Here is a 16,340-nt window from a genome sequence, read left to right as displayed (position 1 = left end):
TGAATTAAGCTATTACTTAATGATTTAAAATTTATTATTGTTCCTTATTTCATTGGTAAAATGGAGGAAATAGAGTATATTACTATAATTGAATGGTTTTGTCATCAATTTTACTACAATGGCATGTTAGTTTATTGCAAAGAAGCATGTGAAGTGTATCCAACAAACGAATATCTAAGAATTCTTTTAAGTCTTGCATACATATTAACTGGAAAAGTACAAGAAGCAATCAAAGAATGTTCAAACTTAATGAACAATGCAGATACCACATTGACAGCATTGCTTCTTCAGAATATTGCATATATGAAAACTGAAAATGTTGAAAAGGCCACTATAATACAAATCGAAACAAGAATTAGAGACGAGAAACGAAAATCGTCTTCAAACGCATTAGCTTTAGCAGCCTTAGTGTTGCTTTTATCTCAGAAAGCTGACAAAGCTAGAGATTATGTAGAAAGGGCTTACAAGCTTGATTCATCCAATAAAAATGTGTTATTAACAAAAGCTTGGGTGGATTTATTTATTCCAAACGAAAATGATTCAAGTGAGCCAAACTTGTTTGAAGTTGTTTTAGTACAAGATTCAAAGAATATAAATGCTTTGCTTGGCTCTGCAAAATACAAACAACAGCAAGGTGACTATACAGGAGCAATATCAACATTGAATTCTTTAATTGTACGATATCCTAAATTATGTCTACCCTTGGTAGAAAAATTGTGCAATCAACTCGCATTGAAAGATTGGGACCAAGTTCTGGAGACCGCTAATAGAATAATGTCAATCGACTCGAATAATTTGGATGCAAGAAAAGCACATGCATTTGTACATCTTTGTAGGGATGGAAATTATAATGAAGGATTAAAACATTTACAGTCATTCTTCAGAAATATGATAATTATAGAAACAAAGAACGTCACAGTTTTGGTGAACAATATTCAATTATTTTCACGATTAGCTTGCAAACATCAAGGGATTTTATTGGAGGTTTCTAGGACCATTGAAAAGGCATTACAACAGAATCCAAAAAGTGCAGATCTCATGGTGGAATTAGGAAACTTGTATGTTTCACTGGGTAAAGTGAAAGATGCAGAAAATTGGTACAGAAGTGCTGTTCGAATAAACGAATCATCGTTTGCTGCTTTGATGGGACTAGCCCATTGTCAGCTTTTAGATACTTCGATTGATGCCTTGGGCTTGGCACAGCAGCAAGTAGATTTTTTGATGGAGATACAGTCTAATTCAGTGGATGCAGAATTGCTTTTTATGTCTGCCAAATTGAACTCCAATGATTCCATTAAAGTCCTGAATTATTTGAACAATGCAGCTACGATCATACTGGACAACTGTAAATATGTACCATATGGTTATGATTATATGAAAAAATTAAATCCTGATTTATGTTTAGAAATTTCCAAACAACGTTTAGTTTATTCTGTAACAAGTGATGTAACAAATTCTGAGGAAAATGTATCCAATTACAAAGAGCCAAGTTTGTATTTGTTAGAGCAATTATCAGAAGCATATCCTGGTTTGAGTATTTCACAGTTACTACTGAGTAAAGCTAAAATGCAAAGTGGAAATTTAGAAGAATCTTCATACATACTAAGAAATCTTTTAGATAATGTGGATTCAACCAACGCGGAAGCGCATTTACTAATGGCGCAGATTCTAGCTCGTCAAGGGAATTACCAGTCAGCTTCACAAAGTCTTGAAGTTGGTTTAAGTTACAATTTCAAGATCAGAGACAATCCGATTTATCACTTAATTACTGGCATGGTTCAAAAAGAAACAAATGATATAGAGGGCTCAATAACAAGTTTTCAGTCAGCTATGTCATTAACTAAGATGCAATCACATAAAAATACTTCAGAAGCTTCAGATATTTCAACATCAGATATGGCAACTTTGTACCTGGAACTAATTTCTGCTTATGGAAAAATGAGACATTTCAATGAGGCAATTGACATAATACAAGATGCAAATATAAAACTTGGGAACACTTCAGAGAAAGGTAGAATATTAATAGGAAACGCAGAGTTACTTTTAGAAATGGGAGAGTTGGATGAAGCCATTGATTGCTTGTCTAAAGTAACATCAGACCAACTTTATTATTTGCAAGCACATACGCGTTTAGCCGAGATAAATTTGAAACACAAAAAGGATCGACTCGCTTTTGCTACGTGTTTCAGGTTTGTTTTTCATAAATTTCTACATTTCGTTATATTTTTTTCAATCTGTTGAAATATTTTATTTTGTAGAGAATTGGTTGAACATTGTCCTGGTCCTAAGACATATAGTATGCTTGGTGATGCATATATCTCTATACAAGAACCGGAGAGAGCAATAGAAGCATATGAGCATGCTTTGAAACAGAATCCTACAAATAAAGTACACATAGCAAGTAAGCTAGGAAAGGCACTTATAAAGACGCATCAGTACACAAAAGCCATAAATTATTACAGAGATGTGATGAAACAAGAGAACTTTAAAAGCTTGAAATTAGATCTTGCAAAGTTGTTCATAAAGTTGAAACAGTATGATAAAGCAGAAGCTACATTGGTTCAAGAATTACAAGGTAGAAATTATTTTAGCTGCATAATTTTATCCTTCTACTTTAATTTTAATTATTTTAATGACTTTTGATATTTCAGACGGTCGACGAGATTCTGATTTAAAGAGCTTAGAAGTGCGTAGTCAGCTTTTACTGTTGCTTGCTAAAACACGAGAAAAAGCAGATAATATTAATGGTGCTTTGTCAGCATTGAAGGAAGCCAAGGAAAATCAACATAGATACATTCAACGTATGGGAGGTTCTAACTTGGAAGAGGAAAAACAACTTCTTGCAAATATCTGTTTAACAATGGCAGATCATTCCTCTTCTCTAAGAGATTATGATCAAGCTATTACGTACTATAAAGAAGCACTGAATCATAAGCCTGCGGATGTAAATGCTTTGTTATCCTTAGCAAAACTTTATATGCAGGTAAGTTGCAAATAAAATGACAGTAATTGCAATTTACAGTATCATTTAGGAAATTGTTAATAATTGTATATTGTAAAATAACAGACAAATAATTTGGATCGATGTGCTCAAAGCTGTACAGCTTTATTGAACGCGGATCCCAACAATGAAGCTGCTTCCATAATGATGGCAGATCTTGCATTTAGAAAAGTTGATTTTGACACAGCAGCATTTCACTTTCGACAACTATTGCTGAAGCAGCCAACTTACTGGACCGCTTTAGCGAGATTGATAGAAGTTTCTCGTCGAACAGGTGAATTTTATTTAAAAATTTAAATTTTGAAATTTATAATTCTCTAATGCAAGACTTATTTATGATGTAACAAATTTAGGGGATATGGACGACCTTGAAGAATGGCTTCATCGAGCAGAACTAGGAATGAGTGGTGCAAATTTAACACCTGGCTATTATTATTGCGCGGGTTTATTGGATTGGCGTATGGGTCGATTAAATTCCGCGCTTCGTCAGTTCAATTTCGCCAGACGTGATCCTGAGTGGGGTCAACAGGCAATATACAATATGATCGAGATTTGTTTAGATCCGGATGATGATTCTTCCCTCTCTAATGAAATCTTTAACGACGATGATGCTGAATATCAAGACTCTAGAACGATGGCTCTGAAAACAGCCTATCGTTTGCTACAGGTACTCAAAAAAGAGCAAAAAGAACATAGTAAATCTATGATTTAAAATTTTTAATAAAATAGTGTATTATAAGATTTGAGTTTTAAAAACATTACTTTATTATTACAGGAATTAAATCCTAAAGGTAGTCCACATGAAATGTTGACGCACAGATTGTTAAGCAATTTCTTTATGCTTGCTACAAAGCAAAAATCCAATGTGGAAAAAGCATTGCATGATTGTACTGCATTAGCTAGTCAAGAAACATTGAGAGATCACGTAGGACCAGCTTTAGGCATGGCTATGGCCCACATTCTTTTGAAACAAACTCCTAGAGCTCGAAACCATCTAAAACGTGTCAGCAAAAACACATGGACCTTTGAGGATGCAGAATACCTGGAACGTTGTTGGTTACTTTTAGCAGATATTTATGTTCAATCCAACAAATATGAATTGGCAAATGATCTTTTAAGACGTGTTTTACAACATAATGCCACTTGTGTTAGAGCTCATGAATTGTGTGCATACATTGCAGAAAAAGAGCAAAATTATCGCGAAGCTGCATCACAGTATAGCGAAGCATGGAAGTATGGTGGAAAATCGAAATTGTCTGTGGCTTATAAATTAGCTTATTGCTCAATGAAAGCGAAAGCTTACGCAGACGGGATAGAAGCTTGTAATGAAGTTTTGAAACAGAGTCCTGATTATCCACGCATCAAAAAGGAGATTTTGGAAAAATGTATTAATAACTTACGTACTTAATAAACAATTATGTCTTCATTGTAATTATGTCTTTATTTATATATTTAGAAACCTTCTTTTTTCTCCATTTCTTGCGAATTAAAACAAAATAATACTATGATTTATGTCGATATTCGTTTGGTAAATAATTAAATAGAGAATATAAACTTGCAATAAAATGTTGAATGAAAAATTACATTTAGAAAAGAATGATCATATACTTAGAAATTATTTTCGACGTAAAGAGAATGTTTTAAAAGTAGTAGTTACAGATGGTACAACAGATCTTGCACGTGCATTTTTGTATAGAATGTTGAATGATAATGTGTTTGGTGAAAATCAATCTGTCTTTGTCAGCCTTTATGAATTACCGAACAAGACGACCTTCTTGGAAAGTGTTGCAATTGAACTCACTTCCTTTAGCCCCAAAGTTTTAAATGGTAAATACCCATGCAGTAATAAAAAGATGGTTTATTTTTGTTTAATATTATTCAGTGCATTATGTTAAGTTAAATAACAATATAATCAATTACTAAGATATTTTAATATCAATAGGCATCAGTTATGGTCATGATGCTTCCATTGAATTTAAGGATGCAGATGTTGTAATTTGTATTGGTTATGCAAGAGAGTATGACTTTAAGGACAATGAATACCTTGAACCATTTTTTGAAGAATACGTTCTGACTTCCAAGTTTTATGTATATTAATTATTCCTATCTTGTTCAGATATAATATTAACATTTCCAGTATTTATAAATCTTATACCATCTGTAGGGTGAAGTTATAGAAAAGTATGTAAAAAGGGATGCAAGAATTATTGTACTAGGAACTACTGCTGCCACAATCATATCCAAATATGTGAAATCTATTCCTATCAAGAATATAACTACATTATCTTTGCTTAATTTAAATATTGCTGCAGGTCAGGTACTTCTGGTGTTTCTTATATGTGTTTGATATTTAAATAATTTAATTTATTAATGATTTCAATTTATTTTTAAACAAACAGTTTTTTCTTCAAATTTCAGATTGCTGCACGAGCGCAGTGTCTTCCAACAGAAGTAAAGAATATAATAATCTGGGGTTCGAATGGCTCGTATAGTTATCCCGATTGCAGATATATGTACTTCACCCATGGAAAACCTTTGGCTGATGTTTTGAAAGTTTGGATTACTGACGTTCTTCCACAAGTAAGACCTTCGACCTTTTGATATATGAAAATAAGATATTTAATATTAAAAATTGTAATTAAAAAATCAAAATTATTAAACTATATACGTATATATTTCTTTTTTTAAATATTGCCCTTTCAGGATACATAAAGGTTTCTTAATTTGACCTTTACCGCTTACATTTATTAAATTCTATATACAAATGTGAAAATGTGTATTAATTGTATTTGGGACTTTATTTTAATCTTTCATTCAAGTTTCAAATTTTCCGAATGTGAATCGTGTATGGAGTTATAAATTGGAATAGTTGCATTAAATGGTTGTAAGATGATGTGAAGTGATGTAGTATAGTCATTATTTTCGTGAAAATGAAATAGAATTAAATATTCGATATTAATTAAGATATTTTCCTCCTTTTTTTTAGACTATTCGAAATGTTGTTCACAGACCAAGCCTCATTAATTCCATAGCTTATGCGTTGGCAGAACACTGTAAAATCTTATGGAATGGCACTCCAGAGAATGAATGGACCTCTATGGGTGTTATGTCTGATTATTCTTATTCGATTCGATCTGGAATATTTTTCTCTTATCCCGTAATTTGTAAGAACAGGCAGTATGAAATAGTACAGGTATGACAATTGTTAGTTGGATCTACAAGTAAATTTATTTGTGATGGTTCATTAAATTAATTTCGTGTTCAGTCGTAAATGTGATTCTTTTTGATTAATTAATTTGTGGAGAACTTCAAGATTATTATTTTAAAGACTATGTTCTTTTCACTCCTTTTATCTCCCCTCATACATCGAAAATTTTTATATGAATAATAAAGAAATGTAAAATATAGAAACATAAAAATATTAAAAAATGAAAATATAATTTTTTTGTGTAATTTTACAGGATTTTGATATGGATCGGTACGTTCTGCGGTACATTGTGGATCTAAGTAGGTTGATTTTTAGGGAAATCGAGATTGCCTATAAAATTTGTGGTTTAATATCAATTGATCCTAAATAAGGTATATCCTTCATTCGTGTATAGATTATGCTACGTATTTTATTACGTTTTTACAAGTTACATTTATTTACAAGTATCTTTAAATTATATAGAATCGTAATTGTACGATGTATCGTAGATACACGGAGCCACTATTTGTGCATCGTTATCGTTATTATATCGTTATTACATTTCCTAATCACAAGGTTTCATAGATCTTTCCAAATCATTGAAATTCTCTTTCGTTAGGTAAATAATGCTAATAACAATAAATGTAGAAATGTTAATACAGCAGATATTTATATAGAGAGAATCACACAATATGTATACATCACTTTAGCAACAATTATTATTTTGAACAGTTTTTACGACAGCACTATTCTTCTTATACTTGGTAGTAAAAATAAAAATAATCAACGTCGCCAAATGTGTAGTCTACTTCAAAAGTATCAGAGTAATAAAATTTCTTCAGCATTAATATATATATATATATGATATATACTATAATTTAGTATTAATTTGAAGAATAAAAATAATTCAAATATTTCAGTGTCACTAAAAAGAAAAGGAAAAAGAGAAGGAAAAATAGATCAGTTTGACGACAGTCTAATTTTTTCAAAAGTGATTTTAGAAGAGATTTGTTAATTAAATATAAAAATAAGACACTTCTCTTTAAATTTCAATAACTTAAATTCTAAATTTAAATTAGTTTCCATTAATAATAATAAGTCATAATATATAATGTGATAATTCCTCCAGGGCTATTATTTCGAATTAGTCAAATATAAAATCCATTCTTTAAATAATAAATTACAAAAATAAAAATAATTAACGTCTGTTTACCAAAGGAACTTCAAAGATCCAGATACATAATCTGTGTTGCAGAAATGGCTCCGCAGGCGGCGAGGGTACTAGCCACGCATACAACGGCTGTAGTGGTCCCAGATTTACTGACGATCGTTCCTAGGCAGCAGGACAGAAGGAACTGCGCCAGAAACACCATAGAGGAGACGATTGCGACGTCTGTGCCAAGACCACGCACTCCCCCGCTTTGAACGGCTTCACCCTCGGCTGTCACCTCGAACTACAAAGTCGACTAATTCAATTTCTCCTTAATATATACGTCTGTTACATTACTACGTTACGTTATTTAATGGCATTACACTTCCCCTCCATTGAGTTTTATTAAATTATTCTTGTTATTTATAAAATAATTCTAATAATATAAAAATTGGATATATTATATGGTACGTGTTATTAAACTTTGGAAATTATTAAGATTTATTGAAATTCTGAATGTTATTTGTTAAGAGAAAACATGGTTTGTTTTAAATTATATATATTTTTTCATAATTAAGGAACATTCTGATCCTGATCCAATCTAAGATAAAATTGCGAATTGAACAAATTTTTATTTTTTAATCACGACATTGTTAGTTGAATGATTTAAATTTTTTGATCGATTCCTTTGGGATTACTCTTTCAAGATACAGGATACCACTTACTGTTGATGAAGCATGATAATGTGCAACTAGAAGATACGGCATAGTGAATAATGTGGAGTACATAACACCTGCGGTCCAAGAGAATATGATCACTCCCGCGGGATGTTTCGTCAACGCCATCATCATCATACCAGTGCTATAGAACAGCAGGCCGCAAATGTATACCCTTCGGGCTCTGTTAAATCACATGATACATTTACTTTTACCAGAAAAACGATTCTTTTTTATTACAGTCCTTTGTTTAAAAAAATCTGAAGGACTTAAATAAAAGACGAACTAGAAAACTAATTTTTGAATATATAATATTGATATGAAGAATTATTTTGATGAAAAAGAATCTAAATAGAAAATAAAATGAAATTTAAACTTCAAGTGAAACTATACTATCATTAATTAGGAATTATTCTGTCAAATAAAAATTACTTCTTTAAAAAAAAAGAAGATATTTACTTGTAGCGTTCTATGAGCTTCTCGATAATCATTGAATAACAGGAACAGGATAATGAATACATAGACATTCCCCAACATCCAAAGCGAACTCCACTTTCGTATAATTCTCTTTCCTTGCTACCTTCTGGAGCCTATAATTTGCACGAATAATATATTAAATTATACAAATATAAAAATTCAATTATATACATTATGCAAACGTATAATTTTTAAAACTAAGTAATAAAAGTATAATAATTGATTAATGGATAAATACCTGTGGGTTTCCCCCATAAACAGCTTCCCCAACGAAATCAGTAAAGTACAGGGAATAACATACATGTGCCATCCAACAAAATAAATTAGTTAGACACACCATACGAAGACTATGTGGCATATATACGATAGAAAGAAGATATTCCCTTAATGTGGCTTTTGGATTTCCTTCGATACTTTCATCGAAACCATGTTCAACGTAATTTGTGTCTTGGATGGGTATATCTGGTATCATAGGAACTTGACCAACTCTTTTCTCTGGTTCTTGAACTGGAAGAGGTTTCAGAGCAAACTCCTATGAAAAAGAGAAAAAAGATACAATTACCTTATTTATCATTACCACTTTATTTTTGATTTATAGTCTGTGGAACAAATATATCGACTTACATCCTTTTTCGTAGCAATCTCTTGATCATTGCCCAAGGTGCCATAAGAAGCACAATCATCTGTGATGATTTTTTCATGTTCCTTTGGCTGATCCTCCGATTCTTCAGCAGATGCCTGAATTAATTTCGAGAATAAAAAAAAATTCTTAAAAAATGCAAGAAAACTATCCAAACTAATTCTTTATTTCTAAAGCAATATAAATTAATCGTTATTAATGTTAGTAGTAGTATATTTATTAATATTATTCTTAATAATTAATTAATACTAAACGAACCTTTTGTTCCTGTAACTGACGATATTCGTCACTTTCCAACAATTCCAATGGGATTTCTTTGAAGCTGGTAATGGTACAGGATACACAAATAACAAAAATAATCGTAATTAAAGTGAAAGTAGCATGAAGATGTCCACCTAACATAACTCCTATCGTAGTAGCATCCCAATTAATTCCACCTAGTCCGTATCCCATGAATCCTCCCAAGCCTGCCATTATGGTGAACGTACTTAAACCTTTAGCATGGTCATCTGTGAAAAGAAAAATTTGCAATAACGATTATGGGATCATAAACAATTCTTGTAACCATCGCATCAAATTATATTAATTTTATTTCAATTTTAGTTTAAAACACAAATATAAAATATTTTATTCAGAATAAAAGTTTTGTTTTATTCAAGACAAGTAGCTAAATAATAATTAATATATGTAAATCAAGTATTTTATGGCCTCCTAATGGCTGGAATTACAATAAATATCTATCTAGTAATTAATATAAATTGTATGATGAATAATTAAACGATAATAAATATTAGTTAGTGTGTAGATAATTAAATAATATTATAAATAACAACTTTAATTACTTGCCAGGTACAGTGACGTCGAGTAAATATGCTCTGGCTGGACTTTGGCAGGCATCAGCATCGAAATCGAGCAGAACTGTGCCTAGGATAGTGAAGAAAATTCCCCAAGAGTGAGACGGAGGTTTCACTGACTCTTCTTTCGCATGTTTCGCCGTAGTTCGATGTCCTAAGGGAACTGTATAGTTGGTCCACGTAGGTGGAACATCCCCGAAGGCATATCCCATATCTTCCCCATTTGGAACTAATATTAATCCTTGAAAATTAAGTAGAAAGTAATCGTAAAATAAGTCATTTTTAATAATCGCGTAAGCATACAAAACTTACTTCATTTATTTTATTGGCTATTTCACAAATAAATATCATAATGAATACTGCACTTTGCCATTTACAAATATTTTACATATATTGTAATTACTATTTTCATTCTGCGCATTTTTCCAGTTTTCAATTTTCTATAAACGATTATCATAAATTACACAAAAACATTTTACCTATCAAAACTCCAAGAGCCAGCAATAGAATGAACGGTCTTCTTCTTCCATATTTTAGTCTGCATCTATCACTTAGACTTCCCAAAATCGGTGTGACGAAGAAACCAATGAGAGGGCTGAGTGCCCAGACGAGGGTCATATGCTGATGATCTACGCCGATTTTTAATAAAGTCGGTGAAACAAACGCTGTTTCTGCGGCGTAAGAAAATTCGATTCCCATCACAGCTGCGGATATTCGTACCAATTCTCCTCGTGTCTTTTTTCTACAAGATATTTATACGTTGCTATGGCCTATGTTATTTTAGATTTGTCCTTTTTTACTGAACTTTAATATATTACATCATATTATAAGCCGAGAAACTGATTTTTTTTCAGAAAATGAATTCTCTAGAGGTGAAAGTATAAACTAAAATATATCCTTTGTATTTTTCTATCGTTTAAAGTTAATTATTTTCAGGACCTTCGCGCGAATAATTGAACAAATACCTGTAAATATGCGCGTAATCATTCAAACTTCTCTCCAATTTGGGTGGTCCTCGTAGATGATTCAAGAACCCTTTAATCCCCTGGTCCATCGGTATCCCATTCTTCCACTCTTTCCACGTCTCCCATTTTTCTTTAAACTTGTCTCTAACATCGTGCACCCTGCCAGCGAAACCCTCGTATTCGTGCAATTTATCCACCATGACTCACGATTTAAACTTTTTCTCTCTTTCTCAGCTAAATGTTCTATCTCTCATTGTGTCACAGAAAATTCAACGAAACACCAAAACTAATCGTCACTTTGTTAAAATTCTCCATCAACCCTTATGAATAAATTACGGGTAAACATCGATCAGACAAAATAATATCCTTCATATTTCTACTATTCCTTCTTTTGCTCCGAAAAAAATACGGAGTAAAGGATTAAATCAAGAAACAATATTCTTTTTATTCTTATCACTTTCCTTTAAATAAACGAAAATATTAAACAAGAATACAAAGAAAACGATAATCGAATTGATTTTACAGAAAGATCAATCTTTACGAATGAACATCGTACAAAATAATATACTCCTTCTCGATTTTTCTCCTTCTTCTCCGAAAAAGAAAAATAGCCAGTTTAATTAAACAGAAATTAGCGTGAGAATTAGATTGAGAACGTTCATTTTCGTAGATTCATCGCGTTCGATAAAAATAGAATAAAATTTCACGAGAAAGAAACGACGCGAAGGGATGTTTCCCGTAGAGGGTTGGGGGATGTGTTTCGTCGACGAGACGCGAGAAACGACTGGTGGTTCCGCAAGCTCGCGACTAAGACGAAAGCTCGACCGACGTCGCCTTTCACCGTGGATACCTAGTTACATACCTAGTCCCTCCATTCGTGTTCCGGTAGGACGTAAAATGAGCTTCCCGTGTACCAAGGGAAACCTACTTATCAGCCAGCTGCTTGTTACTCTTGATTAAAATCGGTTCGGTCGTTTGTTCGTGATTTACCTTTGGAAAAATGTGAAACAATTTTTTGTTCAGTAAAAGTATGTACACATATAAAATATACAAAAATATACACATAGCACTGGAAAGTATCTGGATGGTATAAAATTAAAAAAGAAATTTATAAGAAAAAAAATTAAAAAAAGAAACTTTATAGAATAATCATAAGAGAATGTCATAATATTTTTCTGTGCATCGTTCCTTTTGTGGTTCTTCTAAGAATAACAACCTTATACTTATTGATAGTATAACAACGTCATACTTAACAATGATCATAGTAGAGAAGATTTCTTTTGTGACTCTTCTAAGAATAACAGCTTTATACTTAACAATGACCATAAGAGGAAACGTTTCTTTTTTAAATATCTTTTTGCACATCGTTTCCTCATTCCATTTATGGTTTCTTTTTACGAATAACAACCTCATACTTAACAATGACCATAGGAGAAAAGGTTCCTTTTGTGACTCTTCAAAGAATAACAGCCTTATACTTAACGATGACCATAAGAGGAAAAGTTTCTCTTCTAAGTAATATTTTTTTTTTGCATATCGTTTCGAGAAGAAAGAAAAAGATTAGAATGGCAGAAATCGTCATTCAGTATCCTATAAAGATTATATGTGTCTGACATAAATAATCAAATATCGAATCAGCTGCTCCTCTTTCTGTGTCCCTGTGAAACATTTGCTCTATTCTCGTAACACACAGCTATATCATGGTTTACGCGTGTACACACGGACAGGTTTTCAACAATGCTTTCCACCGTTGGTCGTAGATGTAATTTCCGCCGCGGAAATTGCACTTTGTCCATTCTCTCCTTTCCACCAGGATTTTCGATTCGATTTACCACCGAAAGATGTTCTACATATATTCTATACATTTAGATACAATTTGATAGATGCTGTATGCTTTATCTTCTCTAGAGAAGAATATTTATTTTCACTTGATTTATTATATCGCATATTGAATTCTAGGAGAGTATTTCTAATTCCCTGTATTTTTCGTTTCTTGTCTTACTGTATTACCGCATATTTGCAATTTACTTACATTTATTTACATTATTATATTATATTTTTATTTTTTTTTCCTTTTTTTTCAGGAAACATATAACACATTGGCAAACATATCGAGCTATCGTATTAGTCGACAAGGAAGTCCTACAAAGTAGGTCTTGTTGCGTATGTGGCCTTGGCACGAGCTTCGCCTTTGTCAGAGCTTACGATAGCAATACGCATCGATAATACGTTCATCGGTTGAACGTTTCACTCTTTTCCTCGATGGACTTCCGATGAAGTCGTTGCATTGTAGCCACAATGGACAACATCGATTTCAGCCTTTCGTTTCTTGCCTGTATGCGTTTATTTTCTAAGAAAATTATTTAATCATGGAAAACGAAAGAGAGAGGAGCAACAGTATACTTGGCGTTAAAAATAACAAAAAGAAATATTACTTGTTTCAATTTTTGAATGCATAATTCCTTCAAATGCAATAGGCTGTTTTCAAATTGCAAGTACGAAAGATGTTTCAATATAATTTCTTTATTCTAGCGTTACACACGTAAAAATACTTTCTCGCGCAATGGAAACTATGTATGCAATCGTAATTTGAATTAATTAGAGACTGACAACGTTTCATCAACTATTCTTTATCGTATACTATCCTTTCGTTCCTCTAAAGGTTTTAGTACGAACGTATTGTTAGTTAGCCTTGCACGAGTCAATGGCAATCTGATTTGTTAATGATTTAACATTCCCTCTGATTGAAGGCACACGCAAATGCCGTCTTATTTCTTAACGACGTGCCTCGCTCGCAAGAACCAATCTGCGTTGTGTAATCAGGCTTAAGCTTCATCTGAAACGGAATGACACACGGAAATTAACATTTCTTCAGGATTAGATATTATCCTATCCCAGTCGCGTAATTTTTCTTCTTTCCGATGCACTCAAAATTAAGCAAGAAAGTTACGTAATTAATTGACGAGAAAATTACGTTAAAAGGAAATAATTAAACTAATGTATCAAGAGTAACATTACAGATTTAAGTTGATATAAAAGGAGAGGTCGAATGTATGGTCATATAGAATTTATTATAAAATATTTTGAAGATAATTGGCAGTTTCCCACTTTTCTTAATCGTGTTTTTATCATCTTCGAAGAATCTTTTCGAAAGACTGTTAATAAAGATGAAACATCTTTTTCGATCCGATTATTTTATTAAATCTTATCAAGTTCTCGGTTCGTTCTTGTAAGACCGCGATAACGATGAAAAGCAGGATTTTCTTACACTCTTGTATGTGCGCAGGTATAAGATTTAGGGAAGAATAATTTTCCCCAAGCTAATTTTGATTTTAGCAGGGATAATTCTTCGAAATGAAGATAATTCTTCGGAGAGGACACGACGAAACAATTTAAGGGAATCAGATCTTTATAACGTTACAATTTTTGAAATTTACCACTTTACAAATTTCTATGATTCTACGAACTTATCAGAGATTAAAATAATTCCTGCGTAAAATTATAGAACTTTGAAGGAACTCGAGTTTTCTATTTTAAAAAGAGAAGGTAACTAAAAATTATGAGCTGTTTCCTTTTCTCCGAAGAAAACACAATTTTCTTGTCAGCTACCTCGATAAAACGAAACATCAATCAATTTCACAGCGATGATGCGTCGTTGATCCTTATTCAATCACGTATATCCCTTTTCTAACGTTTATCCTCGCTATTTATCCTACTATCCGTCTAATAAACGTTCACAGATTCCAATTTTCTTCGCGATAAAGACACGATCGATAAATTTGCGATTCAACTTACGACGATATACCCGAGCTGAAAGTGATTTTTATTGGCACTTAAGCAACCTTTCAATTTTATATCCTCTGAAATATTTGCGAGTAAGAAGTTACTCGAAATTATCGTTTTTTAAAAATACCTTTCCCGAATGAAAAGTCTAGATAAACGTTTAATTGCATATACAGAGGCTATTCGTTACACCAATTTCAATCTCTATTGTAGACAGTTTCTAGAAAGGGGAACATTCTCGATAATTTTCTAATATCGTTTCCTATCTGCACAAGTTATATCAATACGATAAATTCAACGATATGTGATTCGTGTTTCTCGTTGATTCTCTATGATCCGTGACGTTCTCTGTGACGTTATCCGATCTAAGAATATGTCAAATTAAAATCGATTAATCGTGTACACAACGTTACGGTGTAGTAATCTTTAAAGAACGTAACGATTCTCATCAAATCTTCGAACGAATCAATGAGAAGATGGAGCAAGGTTAACAGGAAATTTCGAGGAAGAAGACAGAAATCGTTCGGTGAACTTCGCTTGCACAGAAATCGAAGAAGGTTCGATGGGCTCGATGGTCTTCGCTCTCGTTCCTACCTCTTATTCCAGAAGTTTTAAATCCTATGGATTCGCTGGGAAAGACGATGGAAAATTAAAGGAAATAATTTACTTATATCGTTAGTCGACTGATTCTCTGTTACAGATTATTTTCGAAATAATATCCGAGTCTTCGTGGTAAAAATGATGTTTGGTGGGAGCAGGTGATAAGGGTAAAAATTAAGGTTTCTCAAATACCTGTCAGGTATCTCAAGTAACAAATAGGGATCAATCTTAAAATACGAAGAACTTCTTTCGCGAATAGAACTGAAAATGGGGTTTTGGAGCGTGTTCTTCCTAGAAGATCTGCATGTGTCTTGGTTTAATCCACCACTAATTAATAATCTTCTCATTCGTGTCTCCTTTTTCAAACGGTTGTTACGCGACATAATTCTGGCAATTGTGCCAATTATCACAGGGTTAAACGGGCAAACAAGTGTGTTGAAAACGAGGGGAACACCGGTGACAATTATCGCCGACAACAGTTTAATCTTTCTTCTCGAGAGGATCGGCTCGTTCCTAATTAATTTAATTAACCATAAGAATTAAGAGATGAATATTAAACAGGCAATATTTTACATCGCGGTTTTCCACTATGCCTAGAAACAGTTTCTGTTATGTGGAATCAAATTGAAGGCGCTATTATTCACAAGAAACACTTTTTCAAAATCAAATATATCATGTTAATTCTAAATTTCTAAAAATTTTCCATCCTGATCTCTGAATTCCAGTTCCCTCAAAATCCGTCCAATCTCGTAATTTCTGTATCTTCAGTTTCTATTGTCATCATTCAAATTTTACAATAGTCTTGTACAGTGTTTGATTTAGTTTTTCTAATTGAGTCTGGTTAACAGTAACTAAGTAAAGTAGTCTAATTAAGAGTTAAACTAAGTACCATCGTAGATCTGTAAATTCTATAAATTTTCTATCTTCACCCACGATTCTCATTCCACTCTTAAAGTTCATTCAATCT

The 16,340-nt window shown here is 32.5% G+C and overlaps 3 protein-coding genes across 8 annotated transcripts in view; 2 read left to right on the top strand and 1 right to left on the bottom strand.

Annotated features, from left to right (window-relative positions):
* Positions 1-60: 60 nt before the first annotated feature.
* LOC117159671 (tetratricopeptide repeat protein 21B) lies at positions 61-4,433 on the top strand. Its single transcript, XM_033339720.2, has 6 exons — positions 61-2,189; positions 2,259-2,575; positions 2,652-2,983; positions 3,068-3,275; positions 3,355-3,668; positions 3,777-4,433. The coding sequence occupies exons 1-6, from the start codon at positions 61-63 to the stop codon at positions 4,407-4,409; spliced, it is 3,933 nt and encodes a 1,310-aa protein (XP_033195611.2). The 3' UTR covers positions 4,410-4,433.
* A 46-nt stretch (positions 4,434-4,479) lies between these two features.
* Positions 4,480-6,579, top strand: LOC117159823 (malate dehydrogenase, cytoplasmic). Its single transcript, XM_033339985.2, has 6 exons — positions 4,480-4,828; positions 4,944-5,089; positions 5,166-5,318; positions 5,420-5,581; positions 5,988-6,194; positions 6,463-6,579. Exons 1-6 carry the CDS (start codon positions 4,567-4,569, stop codon positions 6,577-6,579), a joined length of 1,047 nt encoding a protein of 348 aa, XP_033195876.1. The 5' UTR covers positions 4,480-4,566.
* Positions 5,463-16,340, bottom strand: part of lovit (loss of visual transmission) — a 40,849-nt gene continuing 29,971 nt past the window's right edge. For 2 of the 6 annotated variants that reach the window (XM_076623845.1, XM_076623844.1), the window contains 10 exons: positions 11,853-11,980; positions 10,991-11,310; positions 10,505-10,767; positions 10,018-10,266; positions 9,430-9,680; positions 9,156-9,269; positions 8,770-9,063; positions 8,514-8,644; positions 8,064-8,238; positions 6,593-7,642 (listed from right to left, as the gene is read on the bottom strand). In XM_076623845.1, coding sequence (XP_076479960.1) covers positions 7,412-7,642; positions 8,064-8,238; positions 8,514-8,644; positions 8,770-9,063; positions 9,156-9,269; positions 9,430-9,680; positions 10,018-10,266; positions 10,505-10,767; positions 10,991-11,190 — 1,908 coding nt within the window. In that variant the 5' untranslated portion in view covers positions 11,191-11,310; positions 11,853-11,980 and the 3' untranslated portion in view covers positions 6,593-7,411. The other 4 variants (XM_076623846.1, XM_033339850.2, XM_076623847.1 and 1 more) reach the window with 4 other exon arrangements.

Source organism: Bombus vancouverensis, chromosome 13 (assembly GCF_051014615.1).
Source record: "Bombus vancouverensis nearcticus chromosome 13, iyBomVanc1_principal, whole genome shotgun sequence".
NCBI lineage: Eukaryota > Metazoa > Arthropoda > Insecta > Hymenoptera > Apidae > Bombus > Bombus vancouverensis.
This window is presented reverse-complemented; position numbering and strand designations above follow the sequence as displayed.

Bases quoted from the DNA above. Each gene is read 5' to 3' on its own strand.
- LOC117159823 (XM_033339985.2), top strand. From the start codon at position 4,567: ATGTTGAATGAAAAATTACATTTAGAAAAGAATGATCATATACTTAGA. The intron at 5,090-5,165 runs GTATATTAATTA...TACCATCTGTAG, and splicing joins TTCTGACTTCCAAGTTTTAT to GGTGAAGTTATAGAAAAGTA. The intron at 6,195-6,462 runs GTATGACAATTG...GTAATTTTACAG, and splicing joins GGCAGTATGAAATAGTACAG to GATTTTGATATGGATCGGTA.
- LOC117159671 (XM_033339720.2), top strand. From the start codon at position 61: ATGGAGGAAATAGAGTATATTACTATAATTGAATGGTTTTGTCATCAA. The intron at 2,984-3,067 runs GTAAGTTGCAAA...GTAAAATAACAG, and splicing joins TAGCAAAACTTTATATGCAG to ACAAATAATTTGGATCGATG. The intron at 3,669-3,776 runs GTACTCAAAAAA...TTATTATTACAG, and splicing joins CAGCCTATCGTTTGCTACAG to GAATTAAATCCTAAAGGTAG.